The sequence below is a fragment of the Neoarius graeffei genome, chromosome 18 (assembly GCF_027579695.1).
Source record: "Neoarius graeffei isolate fNeoGra1 chromosome 18, fNeoGra1.pri, whole genome shotgun sequence".
NCBI classification, from domain to species: domain Eukaryota; kingdom Metazoa; phylum Chordata; class Actinopteri; order Siluriformes; family Ariidae; genus Neoarius; species Neoarius graeffei.
In genome coordinates this window covers 20823399-20839219 of record NC_083586.1, presented here as the reverse complement: position 1 = coordinate 20839219, position 15821 = coordinate 20823399, and the positions used below count along the sequence as shown (strand labels likewise).

The window sequence follows — 15821 nt, the reverse complement described above, 5'->3', positions numbered from 1 at the left end:
TAAATATGCACTAATTTTCTCTGCTTTCATAGGGTGCCATTACTTTTGTCAGCATTGAACAGCTAGTCTTATTTGTCTTAATTTATGGATTATTTTATTTCACAAAATCTGTGTGTAATTGAAATAAATAACCAATTTCAACTTGTCAGTGAAACCTGTTCATAAAATCGCGGTAACTCATCATCAGTTGTTTGATTCGAAGCCAATCAATCAATCGAGGTCTCCCGTTTACGTACATGAATTTAAACAAACTCATGAGCATATGTGTCGGGATACAAAACTGAACTTTTATGAAAGCCATATTTATTTTGCTTAAATGTTCCTACGAATGATTTTCGAACAAATTACGATACATTGTAGCTATGAACTGGATGCCATGAAGATGTTATATGACTTCGTATTAAATCTTCATGTTTGTTCAGCATCCCCAAAAAGCTAATCACACAAGTGTCAGGATGAGATCATCTCATCATGAACAAGTCAAGAGTAACCCAATCCATGCTTTTAACTGATTAGCTTAGTTTAACATTAGCATTGTTGTTTGTTATGATCAAGGTTTTGCGTGTTCTGTTCATACCTTACATTTGGATTACATTAGGATGAGTTTAGCAGTTAGTGGTGATTCTACACAACTCGACTTTCTCCTCAGGTCCCTGAATGTCCTATGATCCCTGTATTACTTCCTGTGTGTATGTTTATGTGAGTGTCATGCTGAGCATCTTGCTCTTTTAATAAATAAAATCGTTATCCACAGGCCACGGGTTTGAGTTTACACCTCTATCAGGCTGAAATCAACTATCACCTAACAGCGTATCAGTTCCACCTGGTGTGTGTGTGTGTCACCCTTGATTCTTATGGCTCTTGTTCTAATTCCTAATTATACTTCACTATCAATTACACCTGAAGAATTATGGTTGCTAGTAATTTACTTTCATAGTTTTTTTTTTTTTACAGGAAGCAATGAAGGAGAAAATATACACTCCTCTAACTGTAGAGAGCGCTGTGGATGCCAGGTATATTCATAAACATGTGCAATACTCACACAGAAGTATATACATATTCACATATAGCTTATTGTACCCCAGCGCTGTTGAATTCTCCATTCTGATTGGTCAGAAGGTGTTGATTAATTTTCTATAACAAGCTGTTCTGACAGTCATCCAAGTCAAATCAAATGTTTATATTAATGCGGACTTTCTAATATGTAAATGTTTCTATAGTAACGACTAATTTGCAGGCTGACATGTTCCCTTATGAATGACTCATTAGTTAAGTATCCTTATTAGTTGAAATTAGTTTTATATATACTGTGTATATATATATATATATATATATATATATATATATATATATATATATATAATAGATGCATATATAAATACAGTGTGAATTTTTACTTTATAGAGATGCCGTTGCCAAGATCCTTTATTCCCTGCTCTTCTACTGGCTAACGGAGCGGATCAACAGTCGTGTTTACCCAAGAAACGAGGCTCTCTCCATATCTATATTGGATATCTATGGATTCGAGGTGTGTGATTACATGCAACCATGCGAACTCAATCCTTCGTATAGAAACACTTAATAATTTTTTTTTCTGTGTTTGTGTTTCCAGGAGTTAACATTTAACAGTTTTGAGCAGCTCTGCATCAACTATGCTAATGAGACGCTTCAGTTCTTCTTCACAAAAATCATTCTAAAGCAAGAACAGGTGAATTTAAAAACATGCACAAATTCATGAGACACTAGAACTTTATAATCCACATGAAGTAATTAGTCTTAAAAATAGATGGCTCAACTTCAGAGTGTCAGTAACGGCTCAGAGAACACGAGGTTGGAGCGGTCTTCCAACATGGCCGCTCTGGACTACAAACCCCAAGAACCACAGCGCCCTCTGTCACTTGACTATTAATAACACAACCTGCAGGTCATTGTACAATCAACATCACACCTATATAAGCCCCGCTCTCAAACCAGCTCCTTGCGAAGTATCATTCATACCGAGCCATTTGTTTTCTGGTAGCTTTCTCAGTGTTTGACCTCTATTCCCATTTCGTCCTGACCTCGCCTTATTGCCTGTTCTATGTAGCTCTGTTCGTTGATCACCCGACCCTTGCTAGTTTTCCGACACCGCTTCCTGAGCGCTGATTTGGATACCTTTGACAGTTTGCTCAGCCCCGGTCTCCCCTAGACCCCGAAGCCGCCGCCAGGCGCCGCTAAAACCGCCATTTAGAATTTGAGCCGCCGCCAGCCAATAATTTTGTAAGCCAATTTGAGCCGCTATCTAATAAAATTTGGCTGAGCCACTAAGAATTGTGTACATCAAATAATGGGTTTATCCACATCATGAGCTACAAGAAAAGTGACACAAACATGATCAACTGTACACACTAGTAGTAACACAATAGAGACATATAGGCATACACTGTAGAGATTTAGAACTGATATCACAGCACAGAGAGCCACCACAAGCTTGCCGTTGTGACTACCTGTCTGGCTTCCCGCCCCTCACACCGTTACCACGATACACTGGGGAACCCGGGAACCCACCCAGAGCATCAATCGACTCCGATATCGACGAGATGGCTGCATTCTTTGCCGCTGCTGAGGGAAAGTGTAAAGGTATTTTTTTTTTGTTTGTTTGTTTGTTTCACATACTTCGAGATTGATAAAAAAAAAGTACTCCACCACTCTACTTTCATCATAGTAAGATAGCTGCCAGTCCTTCACTGGTCATTGCTAGTGAGAGTAGATAGCTAGATGCCTTCCTCGAACAATCCAGATTAGCTTATTATTAGCATTGAACTACAATCTTGCTAGATTTATATTTACAATGAAGTAAGAGACCAGGGGACCTGTGGTAATTTGCTATTTATTCCCCCCATTTGTTTGATCCGTTCGCCCGGATATATGCCACACAGTGACGTCCAGTATAAGCCATTTGTAGCCATAAACATTTTGGTGGCTGCAGCAGCCATTAAGGTTTTGGCTGAGTCAGCTAGCCAGCCAATAATTTCATCAGCCAGCCATTATCCTGAAAACAAACGGCTTCGGGGTCTAGTCTCCCCTGCGCCTGCATCCGTAAGTTCCTGCATTCTGACAAGATACTTCACCACAACATGGACGCAGTAGAGGAGATGAAGCAAACTGTGCTCAACGCTCAAAGATGCCTATTGGGAGAACATCAGCAGATGCTGGGTGACCTAAACACCAGGATGGCTCAGCTTGCTGCTGTTGTATTGCAGGCCCTCCTATCACTTGTCGCAGCTCTTAGCACAGCTGCACAGCTTATTCCTCTACCAGAGAAAAAATTTCAGGTGAAGTTTCTCAATGCAGAGTATTTCTCCTCCAGTGCTCCCTGTATTTCAGCTCAATCACTGGTGTATCCAAAGAACAGAAGATTGCCAAGTTTCTCACTTTCCTCACTGGCAAGGCACTCAAGTGGGCATGTGCGGTATGGGAACACAATGGCAAGCCCACTATCTCTTACAGCTGCTTCCTAGAACTGTTCAAGAGGGTGTTTGATCATGAGCTGGAAGGGACTGAGATAGGTGAGAGGCTTTTGTTCATAAAACAGGGAGATCACAGAGTTGCAGAATATGCTCTGGACTTTCGCACACTCACTGCCTGTAGCGGATGGAATGAACCAGTGCTGAAAGCCACAATTCGCCAGGGACCGCGAGCTGAGGTATTGAGCGAATTGTCATGTCGTGATGAGCACTTGTCCCATGATGCTCTCATTGACCTAGCCATTCACCTGGATCATCTCATTGCCAATCATCCATCCTTGGTACCATTCACCTCTCCTCTTCAGGTCATGGGTAAATCTACGCCCATGGAGGTATCTCACACAAGATTACAGTGGTCCGAGCAAGAAAGAAGGAGAAGGGAGGGGTTGTGTTTTTACTGTGGCAAGGCCAGTCACATTATCGTGCAATGCCCAGTCCGTTCACCCAGAGGAGCCCTGACTCGTCACAAGAACAAACCACCTAGCCTGGTGAGCCCCATTCTTAATTCCACGAATCACTCTCTTCGATTACCTGTGCTCTTGAAACTACCAGATGCTACACATGTTCTCTCTGCACTCATAGACTCAGGGGCGGAAGGAAATCTCATGACCTGTGCAATCGTCCAGAAATTCAACTTGGACGCTGAAACCCTGCCAGGATTGCTCAAAGTAAAATCTATCGATGGGGGCCCTACTGCAGATGGACTCATCACAGCATGTACAACTCCTCTCCAAATACAGATGGGGCCCCTGCATTCTGAACACATCTCCCTGCTCATCACTCAAGCTGCACAGGACTACATTGTTCTTGGATACCCCTGGCTTCAGCACCATGACCCACTTATCTCCTGGCAGAAGAAGGATATTATGCAGTGGTCGACGGCCTGCCTTCAGAATTGTCTGCAACTTCCCCAGGTCTCGGTCTCTTCTATTTCAGTGGAGAGCCCCATGCCCAACTCCTTTGACAATGTTCCCACCTGCTATCTTGATCTGAAGGAAATCTTCAGCAAGGGTAAGGCATGTGGCCTTCCTCCTCATCACCCATACGACTGTGCCATAGACCTCCTTCCAGGCACAACAACGCCTTGCAGCAGAATCTACCCTCTTACCCAAAAAGAACATTCTGCAATGGAGGAGTACATTCAGGAGGCTCTGAAACAGGGTTATATTAGACCATCCACATCCTCTGCATCCGCCGGATTCTTTTTTGTGGAGAAGAAAGGAGGAGGTCTCAGGCCATGCATTGATTACAGAGGATTAAACCAGATCACAGTCAAATATCCTTACCCACTGCCACTCATGCCGTCTGCTCTGGCAAAAGTTTTTTTTTTCCAAATTAGACCTCTGCAATGCATACAACCTGGTCCACATTAGGGAGGGGGATGAGTGGAAGATAGCTTTCAGTACCATGACTGGCCACTTTGAGTACTTGGTAATGCCATATGGCCTTTCTTCAGCCCCAAGTGTTTTCCAGTGTCTGATAAATGATGTATTGGAAGATGTGCTGGGGAGGTTTGTCATTGCATATATAGATGATATCCTGATCTACTCCCCAGATATGAACAGTCATCAGACTCATGTCAGGTCCGTGCTTACCCATCTGCTTGAAAATCACCTCTTTGTCAAAACTGAACAATGTGAATTCTATGTCAGTCAGATCTCATTCTTGGGCTACATAATTAACACAGAGGGAGTAAGCATGGACCAATCCAAGGTCGCAGCAGTTACGTCATGGCCAACCCCACATATGTTAAAGAGCTACAACGCTTCCTCAGCTTTGCAAATTTTTACAGGCGCTTCATCCATGGCTTCAGCACCATCACCAGCCCTTTAACCTCCCTGCTGAAGAATGGACCACATTGGCTCAAGTGGAGCCCAGCAGCAGAAGAAGCATTCAATAAGCTCAAATCAGCTTTCACCTCTGCCCCATTCTGCAGCATCCAGACCCTACTAAACCATTCATTGTGGAAGTAGATGCTTTTGAAACTGGTGTAGCAGGGGTATTGTCACAACGTGATGGGGAGAAGAATAAACTACACCTGGTATCTTTCTTTTCAAAGAAACTCTCACCAGCGGAAAGAAACTATGACATCGGTAACCATGAGCTCCTAGCTATCAAACTGGCACTTGAGGAGTGGAGACACTGGCTGGAGGGTGCCACACATCCTGTCACAATTCTTATGGACCACAAGAACCTAGAATATCTGAAGACTGTCAAATGACTGAGCCCACGCCAAGCCAGGTGGGCCCTATTATTCACATGGTTTCAGTTTACCATATCTTACCATCCTGGCTCCAAAAACACCAAGGCAGACACCCTCTCTCACATCCACATCCCACAACTCTGAACCCACACCAATTCTACTCACGGAGTGCTTTAAACAAGCCATTTCTTTGGACACTGACAAGGGTCTCAGCAGTATCAGACCCAGAACCCACCCTAGATCTCTCCCCCCAGACTCCTCTATGTCCCCTGATTTCCAGTGGGAAGACTCATCACCTGGGCCCACTCCTCACCTGCCACTGGTAACCCTAGCAGCCATCGCACATATCAGCTGTTTAAAAACAAATACTGGTGGGAGAACATGATGACAGACATAAATCATTTTGTGTCCTCATGTTCAGAGTGCGCCCAAGCCAAGGTACCAAGTACCCCACCTGCAGGAAAGTTATGCCCTATACCAGTGCCTCAGAGACCCTGGTCACACATAGCAATAGACTTCATTACCGATTTGCCACTCTCTCAAGGAAACACTGTCATCATGGTAATCATAGATCGATTTTCCAAAGCACTCCAACTCACCCCTTTACCAGGTCTACTCACAGCCTTCCAAACAGCCGAACTGTTGTTTAACCATGTATTCCATTATTTTGGTATTCCAGAAGACATCGTAAGTGACCAGGGCCTCCAGTTCATTTCCCGACTCTGGGCCAGTTTCATGGATCGACTCGGCATATCTGTAAGTGTCATGTCCAGGTATCACCCACAATCCAATGGGCAGGTGGAACGTACTTGTCAAGAACTGGCTCAAATTCAAGACAAAAATCAGGGGGACCACACAGATAATCAAAGTTAACATATAAACTGAATTTATTTAACTAATGTTCAATCAAACACAAAAAACAATTAAAATTATGTAAGTCAGTAAAGTCAGTAGGGTGGTGAGTGTGTGAATATGAGGAAAGGTATTGTCAAAGAGTACTTAAAATAAAAATAAGGTTAATAACACCCAAAACAAAACCCAACCCAAATGTCCAGCCTGATGGAAAGGGGGGGGGGAGAGGGAGAGAGAGAATTGACTGCATCAGTCCTCTTATATAGTAATCAGGATCTGAGTAGGTGCAGGTGTAACTCCCAGTCTTCTGACACAACAGGACCGCCTCCTAAAGAAGAAGAGGAAGGAACAACAAACAAGGAAAACCAAAACAGCAAAGAAAGGGTCATGGGGTCATAACACTAATCAAGAAGTAGGATGTTTTCTATGTATCTTCTGTATGAGAACTCAAAGGGACTGGGCACAGTTTCTCCCATGGGCCGAGTATGTACAGAACTCCCTCAAGCACTCTGCCACACTATTAACATCATTCCAGTGCATGCTCAGCTATCAACTCCCCCTGTTTCCATGAGATGACACACCTTCTCAGTTACCAGCAGTAGATATGTGGTTCAAGAGAAGCCAACAAGTGTGGGAGGAAGTACACTAAAAACTGGAGCAAGTAAACACCAAGTACAAACAATATGCGGACAAACACAGAAGCAAGAACCCAAAATACTCCCCAGGAGATTGGGTATGGGTCTCCATAAGGGACCTTAGAGAACCAAGTTCATGTAAGAAGCTACAAGCACGATACATTGGCCCCTATAAGGTGATACGAAATCAACAATGTTTCCTACAAGCTATAACTCCCACCACACAGCAGAGAGGCACCCATGTTTCATGTGTCCTGCTTAAAACATTACAAGGTTCCCTGGCCACAGATACACCCCCCCCCCCAGGTAAAGAAGATTCTACATTCTCGCTGCAGGCAAGGGCAGCTGGAATATCTGGTAGATGGGGAGGGCTACGGCCCAGAAGAATGTAGTTGGAGTTGGGTAAACTGCAAAGACATACTAGACCCACTACTCACACAGGAATTCTACAGCCTACACCCAGACAAGCCAGCACCCAGAGGACGGGGATGGTGCAGAAAATCAATAGTTCCCAAAGGGAGCTCCTCGGGGGGGTGTTCTGTCAGTCAAGGTTCAGAGAACACAAGGTTGGAGCAGGCTTCAAACATGGCTGCTCTGGACTACAAACCCCAAGAACCACAGTGCCCTTTGTCACCTGACTATTAATCACACCACCTGCAGATCATTGTACAATCAACATTACACTTATATAAGCCCCGCTCTCAAACCAGCTCCTTATGAAGTATTGTTTGGTGTTCTCTCCCATTCATACCGAGTCATTTGTTTTCCAATAGCTTTCTCAGTGTTTGACATTTATTCCCGTTTTATCCCGACCTTGCCTTATTGCCTGTTCTACGTAGCTCTGTTCATTGATCGCCCAACCCTCGCTAGTTTTCCGATACCACTTCCTGAGCACTGATTTGGATACCTTTGACAGTTTGCTCATCCCCGGTGTCCCCTGTGCCTGCATCCATAAATGCCTGCATCCATAAATGCCTGCATTCTGACACACAGCAAAAGGTAAAATTTAAATCATGTTTTTAAAATTTTTGTAGGAACTGCTACATTTTGTGCCAGGCTACATTTATGCACCTCCTACAAACATGCCTATGTTACACTAAATTGCCCAAGGTGTCCTGGCATCACATCCAGGTTTTATTCCCACCTCACACCCAGTGTTCCTGGGATAAGATCTGGATCCACACTGACCCTTACCAGCTCTAAAGAAGGTGTGGATATTGAGGGCAGAGCACAAGTGTGTATGTTTTGTTTAGAGAAATCCAAGAATTATTGTGATATTTCAATGTTGGGATCAATACACACTTAGGCAATATCAAAGACGGATAATCCATACTCAAAAAAACATACCCAGTTGGAAAACCAGAAAAGAGCACTAAGAAATACACAATATGATTGGCAAGACTTCGCAAGCAGGTAGAGAAATGATACTGAATAAGGCTATATTCACACTAATACATTTTGTTTCAAAATGCATCACTTTTGCTACATTTATGCCTCGTGTCTACACAACTCCAGAGTTTTCGAGCCCCAGAAATTGAGAATTTTGGAAACACTGCTGGCACCATTTTAGTTTGACAACTCTGAGGTAGCATTTTAGTGCAGTTGGGCAAAAACAGAGATGTTTTGAAACAATGACGTAAGCAGCCACATTCATTTCCTGATTTGTTCTCATCAGTCATGATGTATCCTTCCCTGATTCATCATGCTCCTTTTCACGTGACCCTTTTCTATGTTTTCCGCCTTCTACTCATGTGTTACTTTCAGTAACATTCCACCTCATCATCGGTCCAAGCAAAGAAATCTTTGGTTTTACTTTTTGCCATTGCTGTTACTCATTTGTAGTATTTTCTGCAAAGCAACCAACTGCTTAGTAGACAGCCTGCTTCCTGTTTATTCCAGCATACGTATGCATGCCCAGTGTACGTGAATGGTCATGTGATATGCATTTTCAGGCATGTTAGTATGAACGGAGATTATTTCTGAAACAGAGCTAAAACACTCATCTGGAACAGAGATCATTTTGGTTTTAAAATGCTGTGTGGACGTAACCTAAGTAACAATACAAAGTAAGATGAAACACAGAACAGGTGACCACATTAGGGTAATCAAACAGTGTAAAAACAGTGGTGGAGACAGAATCAAAACAAACACACATGGCAAAACAAAAGAGTACATAGTACATGAAATGGGAAAAAAAAAAAAACCACCACCACCAACAACAACCAAAAGTTGGCGTCCCATCCTGCCTCATGCCCAATATTCCTGGAATAGACTCTGATACCACCATGACCCTGGCCAAGATTAAATGTTTGCTTAAAGTGAATGAATGAAAAGTATAAATAAATAAACTAATAAATAGCAAAGTATAATAATACATTGTTTCAGTCATTGAGATGTGTAAGCAGTTTTGACAAAAAGTTCAGTTTGCTGTTTAGCATTTTAGGACCTGTAAACACATGCATTATTTTCATAGGAGGAGTATATACGAGAGCAAATCAGCTGGAAGGAAGTGCACTTCACTGACAACAAGGGATGCATAGACCTCATTGCTGCGAAGCCCCACGGAATACTCCGCATTCTTGATGACCAGAGCTGCTTTCCTCAGGTAAAGTTTTTAACCTGACACTAAAATTTCTGCAGCAACACTTTACTATAAGACCCACAGTGAATAATTCAGTAATAATTTCAAAGTGAAAAAGATTAATGTGCTTGTTCTAATGTTTTATTTTTATTTTTTTTACAGTAAAAGTTCATTTACAGAGACTTGTATGATCAAATAAGCATTGTATATGAATTGATTGATTGATTGATTGATTGATTGATTGATTGATTGATTTATTAATTAATTAATTAATTAATTAATTAATTAACTAACTACAGTCCCCACTGTCAGCGCTTTGTAACAGCCAGAAAACAAGGTTGATGTCAGCAACACGTTTCAGAAAAGTTGGGACAGGGTAAAGAAAAGACTGAAAAAGTTATGTAATGTAATGCTGTATATATTTATTTATGGATTTAATTTATCTGTATGTGCCAGGCCACTGACCACACGTTCCTTCAGAAGTGCCACTATCATCATGGAGAAAATCCACTTTACTCCAGGCCAAAAATGCCACTGCCAGAATTCACTGTGAAGCATTATGCAGGACGAGTCACTTATCAGGTAAAAATGATGCTATTATTCTAAACACGTTTGTATACTGCAGTAAACTTACTACAACCCCAATTCCAAAAAAGTTGGGATGCTGTGCAAACTGCAAAAAGACAAACAAACAAAAAAAAAACAATGCAGTAATTTGCAAATCATAGAAACCCTATATTTCACTGAAAATAGTATAAAGACAATATATCAAATTTTGAAACTGAGAAATTTTATTGTTTTTTGAAAATATATATGCTCATTTTGAATTTGATGTCAGCAACACATTTCAAAAAAGTTGGGACAGGGGCATGTTTACCACTGTGTTGCATCACCTCTACTTTTAACAACACTGTAAAAGTTTGGGAACTGAGGAGACCAACTGCTGTAGTTTTGAAAGAGAAATGTTGTCCCACTCTTGGCTGATATACAATTTCAGTTGCACAACAGTTTGGGTTGTCCTTTGTCATATTTTGTGCTTCATAATATGCCAAATGTTTTAAATGGGAGACAGGTCTGGGCTGCAGGCAGGCCAGTTTAGCACCCGGAGTCTTTTACTATGGAGCCATGTAGTTTTAATATGTGCAGAAAGTGGTTTGCATTGTCTTGCTGAAAGAAGGAAGGCCTTCCCTGAAAAAAGATTTTGTCTGGATAGCAGCATATTGCTCTGAAACGTGTATATATCATTCAGCATTAACGATGCCTTCCCAGATGTACAAGCTACCCATGCCATGTGCACTTGTGCACCCTCATACCATCACAGATGCTGGCTTTTGAACTGTGCACTGATAATAAGCTGGATGGTACCTCTCCTCTTTAGTCTGGAGAACGTAGTGTCCATGATTTCTAAAAAGAATTTCTACTTTTGATTCATCAGACCTCAGGACAGTTTTCCACTTCGCCTCATCTCATCTCATCTCATCTCATCTCATCTCATCTCATCTCATTATCTCTAGCCGCTTTATCCTGTTCTACAGGGTCGCAGGCAAGCTGGAGCCTATCCCAGCTGACTACGGGCGAAAGGCAGGGTACACCCTGGACAAGTCGCCAGGTCATCACAGGGCTGACACATAGACACAGACAACGATTCACACTCACATTCACACCTACGGTCAATTTAGAGTCACCAGTTAACCTAACCTGCATGTCTTTGGACTGTGGGGGAAACCGGAGCACCCGGAGGAAACCCACGCGGACACGGGGAGAACATGCAAACTCCACACAGAAAGACCATCGCCGGCCACGGGGCTCGAACCCAGACCTTCTTGCTGTGAGGCGATAGCGCTAACCACTACATCACCGTGCCGCCCCACTTCGCCTCAGTCCATCATAAAAGAGCTCGGGCCCAGAGAAGGTGGCAGTGTTTCTGGATATTATTTATATTTGGTTTTAACTTGCATTTGTGGATGCAGTAATTAACTGTTTTCATAGACGGTTTTCTGCAGTGTTCCCGAGTCCATACAGTGATTTCCACTACAGACGTGTCTGTTTTTAATGCAGTGTCTCCTGAGGGCCTGAAGATCACAGGCATCTGTAGGTATCATGCCGCCATCTTGTGTCAGAACTACAATTCCCAGTCCACTTCCGTGTAACCTACGTCACGCGTGGGCGGGATCATCTACGTCATCATACAAGGAAACATAAAACAATGGGACAACGCTTCCATCTTGCTCTCTCACGGCTGGCTTCCGATGGATCTGGACGTATAAAGAGGCGCGCTCTCCACCCCAAAAAGACGTCTTCTTTCTTGCAAGATCCATCACTCAGCGCGATCTTCTTACCCTTGGCAAAGGTAAACTCTAGAATCGCGCGATCTTTAACTCAACCTGAGTTACAACCGGTTTACTTGCATTAGAAGTGACGTCACGACTGCAGCCCAGGCAGTTAAAAGTTAAGAAGCGATTGAATCCTTTTTAACTCAAAAGCGCTGTGCATCTTATTCTGATCAGAGACTTTTCCTCACGAACGCTGAGGTTCGGACCAAGAATCCTCTGCTTTCCACGGGAACCACCCAAGTGCTCCGCTGGACCAGAAAGTTTTCTCCGCCTCCATCACGAGCGGCTCACGTGCTCCCACGGCGAGGCCCGAGACTACACCGGCGAATAGTTCTTCATATCTTGCTAAAGGCAGGATTAAGTAAGATTTTGGCATTTGGGCATAATTAGGATAGTCTTAGGAATTTGCTTTTATTTGAAATAGTGTGAATTTAAACCCAGGTTTATCTGTTACACTGTTAGACACGCAGCGTGTTGATTTATTTTGGTTCTATGTTCTCTCAATTGTTTAATAGATAGGCTGCGCATGCTTCTCTCTCTCTCTCTCTCTCTCTCTCTCTCTTATTCTGACTAACACTAATTTCTTTATCATACATTTTGACCTTATCAAGGTTTCAGTGAGTTTGGTAATGTTATGAGTGTGGAATCTTTTTGTTACTGAGAACACGTGCTCACCAGGCCTGACCAGGCCTGATACACTTTAGATAGCTTCCCTTTTGTCTTTAGCCACACGTGCTCAGTAGGCCTCACCAGGCCTAACAAACACACTTTAGCTAGGCCATAGGGCCTTTCACAAACACACTAGCAAAACAAGGCTAATCTAGGCCTCCACCACGTGTAGTTAGCTACACGAGGCTCAACACAGAGCTAATCCTTTGTTCTGTTTAGATAACATTCTTTTGTTTAGCTACCAACAAGCTAGGCCTCCACCACGTGTAGTTAGCAACACGAGGCTAAACACATGGTCAAGTCCTTCACACTCACTCTCTCTCACACACACACACACACCTCACGGCTTGTATATATTGATTTATCTTTTTATCTTTGTATAATAAATTCATTTATTAAACAAACTGTTTATTTGTGTGAACAACAATATCTGAAGTCCCCAATTTTCTCAAAGAATTCAAAAAGGGTGCGTATGTTATGTAATATGGTAAGTGATCGTAATAATTTGAAATGTACCATAATTTAGCTGTTTGGTAACTTATTATTAAGCACCAGGATTAATGGTATGATTCACTAAATGATTCATTGAACGATTCACCAAATGATTCACTAAACGATTCATTGAACGATTCACCGAATGATTCACTAAACGATTCATTGAACGATTCACTAAATGATTCACTAAACGATTCATTGAATGATTCACTGAATGAGACTGATTCTATGGTATGATTCAATTCAAACGAGTCAAATTAAACGATTCAATGGGATTGATTCATTTTAATTATTAACCTTCAAAATTTAATGAGACTGATTTAACGAGATTGATCACTTAATATCAATAATTAACTGATTGCACCCACAGCATCCAATGTTACTTTTCAGCCTTGTCTCTTTCATACAGAGATTTCTCCAGATTCTCTGATTCTTTTAACAATATTATGTACCATAGATGATGTGATCCCCAAATTCTTTGCAGTTTTACACTGAGGAATGTTATTCGTAAATTGTTGCACTGTTTGCCCATGCAGTCTTTCACAGAGCAGTGAACCCCTCCCCATCTTTACTTCTGAGAGACTCAGCCTCTCTGGGATGCTTTTTTTATACCCAATCATGTTACTGACCTGTTGCCAATTAACCTAATTAGATTTTTTTTTAGCGTTACATAACTTTTTCAGTCTTTTCTTTACCCTGTCCCAACTTTTCTGAAACGTGTTGCTGACATCAAATTCAAAATGAGCATGTATTTTTCAAAAAACAATACAATTTCTCAGTTTCAATATTTGATATGCTGTCTTTGTACTATTTTCAATGAAATATACTGTAGGGTTTCCATGACTTGCAAATCTTCACATTCTGTTTTTATTTATGTTTTACACAGTGTCCCAACTGTTTTGAAATTGGGGTTGTATATACACGTGGTCATCCAGGAAAACCCTCCACATGGATATTTTTTTTTCACATAGATTTTCCGAAACTGAAATGTATTTCTCTTTTCTGTTTCTCAGCCATAAGTTCAAACATTTTAAACTAAAAGGAGAAAACTGTATTTAAAGGTTTAAAGATACAATGATCATGCAAAACCAACTGCTATTTATTTGTTTAACATTACCAGAAAAATTAAAGACTATGTCTTAAATACTACATCAAATACACCAATCCGCCATAAAATTAAAACCACTAACAGGTGAAGTTAATTATATTGATTATCTCATTACAATGGCAACTTTTAAGGGGTGGGATATATTAGGCAGCAAGAGAACAGTCAGTTCTTGAAGCTGATGTGTTGGAAGCAGGAAAAATGGGCAAGTGTACGTTTCTGAGAAACTCTGAGAAGGGCCAAATTGTGATGGCTAGATGACTGGGTCTGAGCTTCTCCAAAATGTCACATCTTGTGGGGTGTTCCCAGTATCCAGTGGTTAGTACCTACCAAAAGTGGTCCAAGGAAGGACAACCAGTGAACCGGCAAGAGGGTCATGAGCATGGGCGATTGCTCTAAGACAACGAGGGAGGCTCAGCCTCTTCTAAAAATGACGAACATCGTGTAGGATGAATTGCGCTAGGCTTATGTTATAGCCGACCTTATAACATTGCTATTTCAGATCCAGAATCATAGAAATATATGTGCTCAACCCAACTACAGTGCGAAATCATTCCGTTATAACTTTCCCCAGTTCGCCTAATGTGTGCGTGAGTTTTTCCCCCTTGTGACAACGCGATGCAGCCCAGCCTCAGTGGACTTCAATGGCATTTGGGAGCTATGCGCTTTTCAATCTCAAAATGCAAGATGATTATTGGACAAATACTGTGAAAACGCCCGCCCACGGACTCCCAGCCTCACAGTGGGAGGGACATGGCAAAGCTTTCTGCGAGGAGACTGGTGATTGGTGAAAGCGGCCGGATATTTTCTTTGATTGACAGCTCGTTTCAAATATAGACAGGCAGCGGTGAATTTCAGTTCAGTCCCATGCAGATTCACAAGTGGTGTGGTGTATTGTAAGAGATCAGCTTACATTTCAATTTCATTTATTACATACAGTTTCTACCAGCATTTTTAGTTTGTATATATTTTCATTGTAAATAAAGTGTAAATATAGTGTTGTCAAGTTTGCTATCTTAGTTCCAGAAATTTTGTTTATTTGAGTGACTGAACTTGAACTTGAGGGGGCTAGTCAGCTAGCAAGAAAGCTGCACACGGATGCCAAGCATTGCTGATTTAATTTTGGCGAAGCCATTTGCCAGTCTTCCTTTTGAGGAAAAAAAATTAAAATTAAAGAGCAGGGTAGACCAACGCCTCAAATTGACTTGGTGAAAAAGGTAGGGAATAATACTCATTCCTTTCAGCTCTCCTGGTACGAGAAAGTGAATTGGCTAACAGCAAGTGACCCACATCAACAACAGTAAATAGGCTACTTTAGTAATATGTCATGGATGGACCAAAAATATAGAATATATTTAAAATGTTTATGCTGAGTATATTATATTGGAAAATATATTTCTCTGGATATGAATGAAACACAGCTACAATTTGGAAAACATTTT

At 41.7% G+C, this 15821-nt stretch overlaps 1 protein-coding gene across 1 annotated transcript in view; it reads left to right on the top strand.

Moving 5' to 3' along the window:
• myo15ab (myosin XVAb) overlaps positions 1 to 15821 on the top strand; it is a 103645-nt gene that overhangs the window by 12431 nt on the left and 75393 nt on the right. The window contains 5 exon segments of the mRNA XM_060898259.1: positions 955 to 1013; positions 1405 to 1528; positions 1613 to 1708; positions 9670 to 9801; positions 10234 to 10359. Of these exon segments, the coding sequence (XP_060754242.1) occupies positions 955 to 1013; positions 1405 to 1528; positions 1613 to 1708; positions 9670 to 9801; positions 10234 to 10359 (537 nt within the window).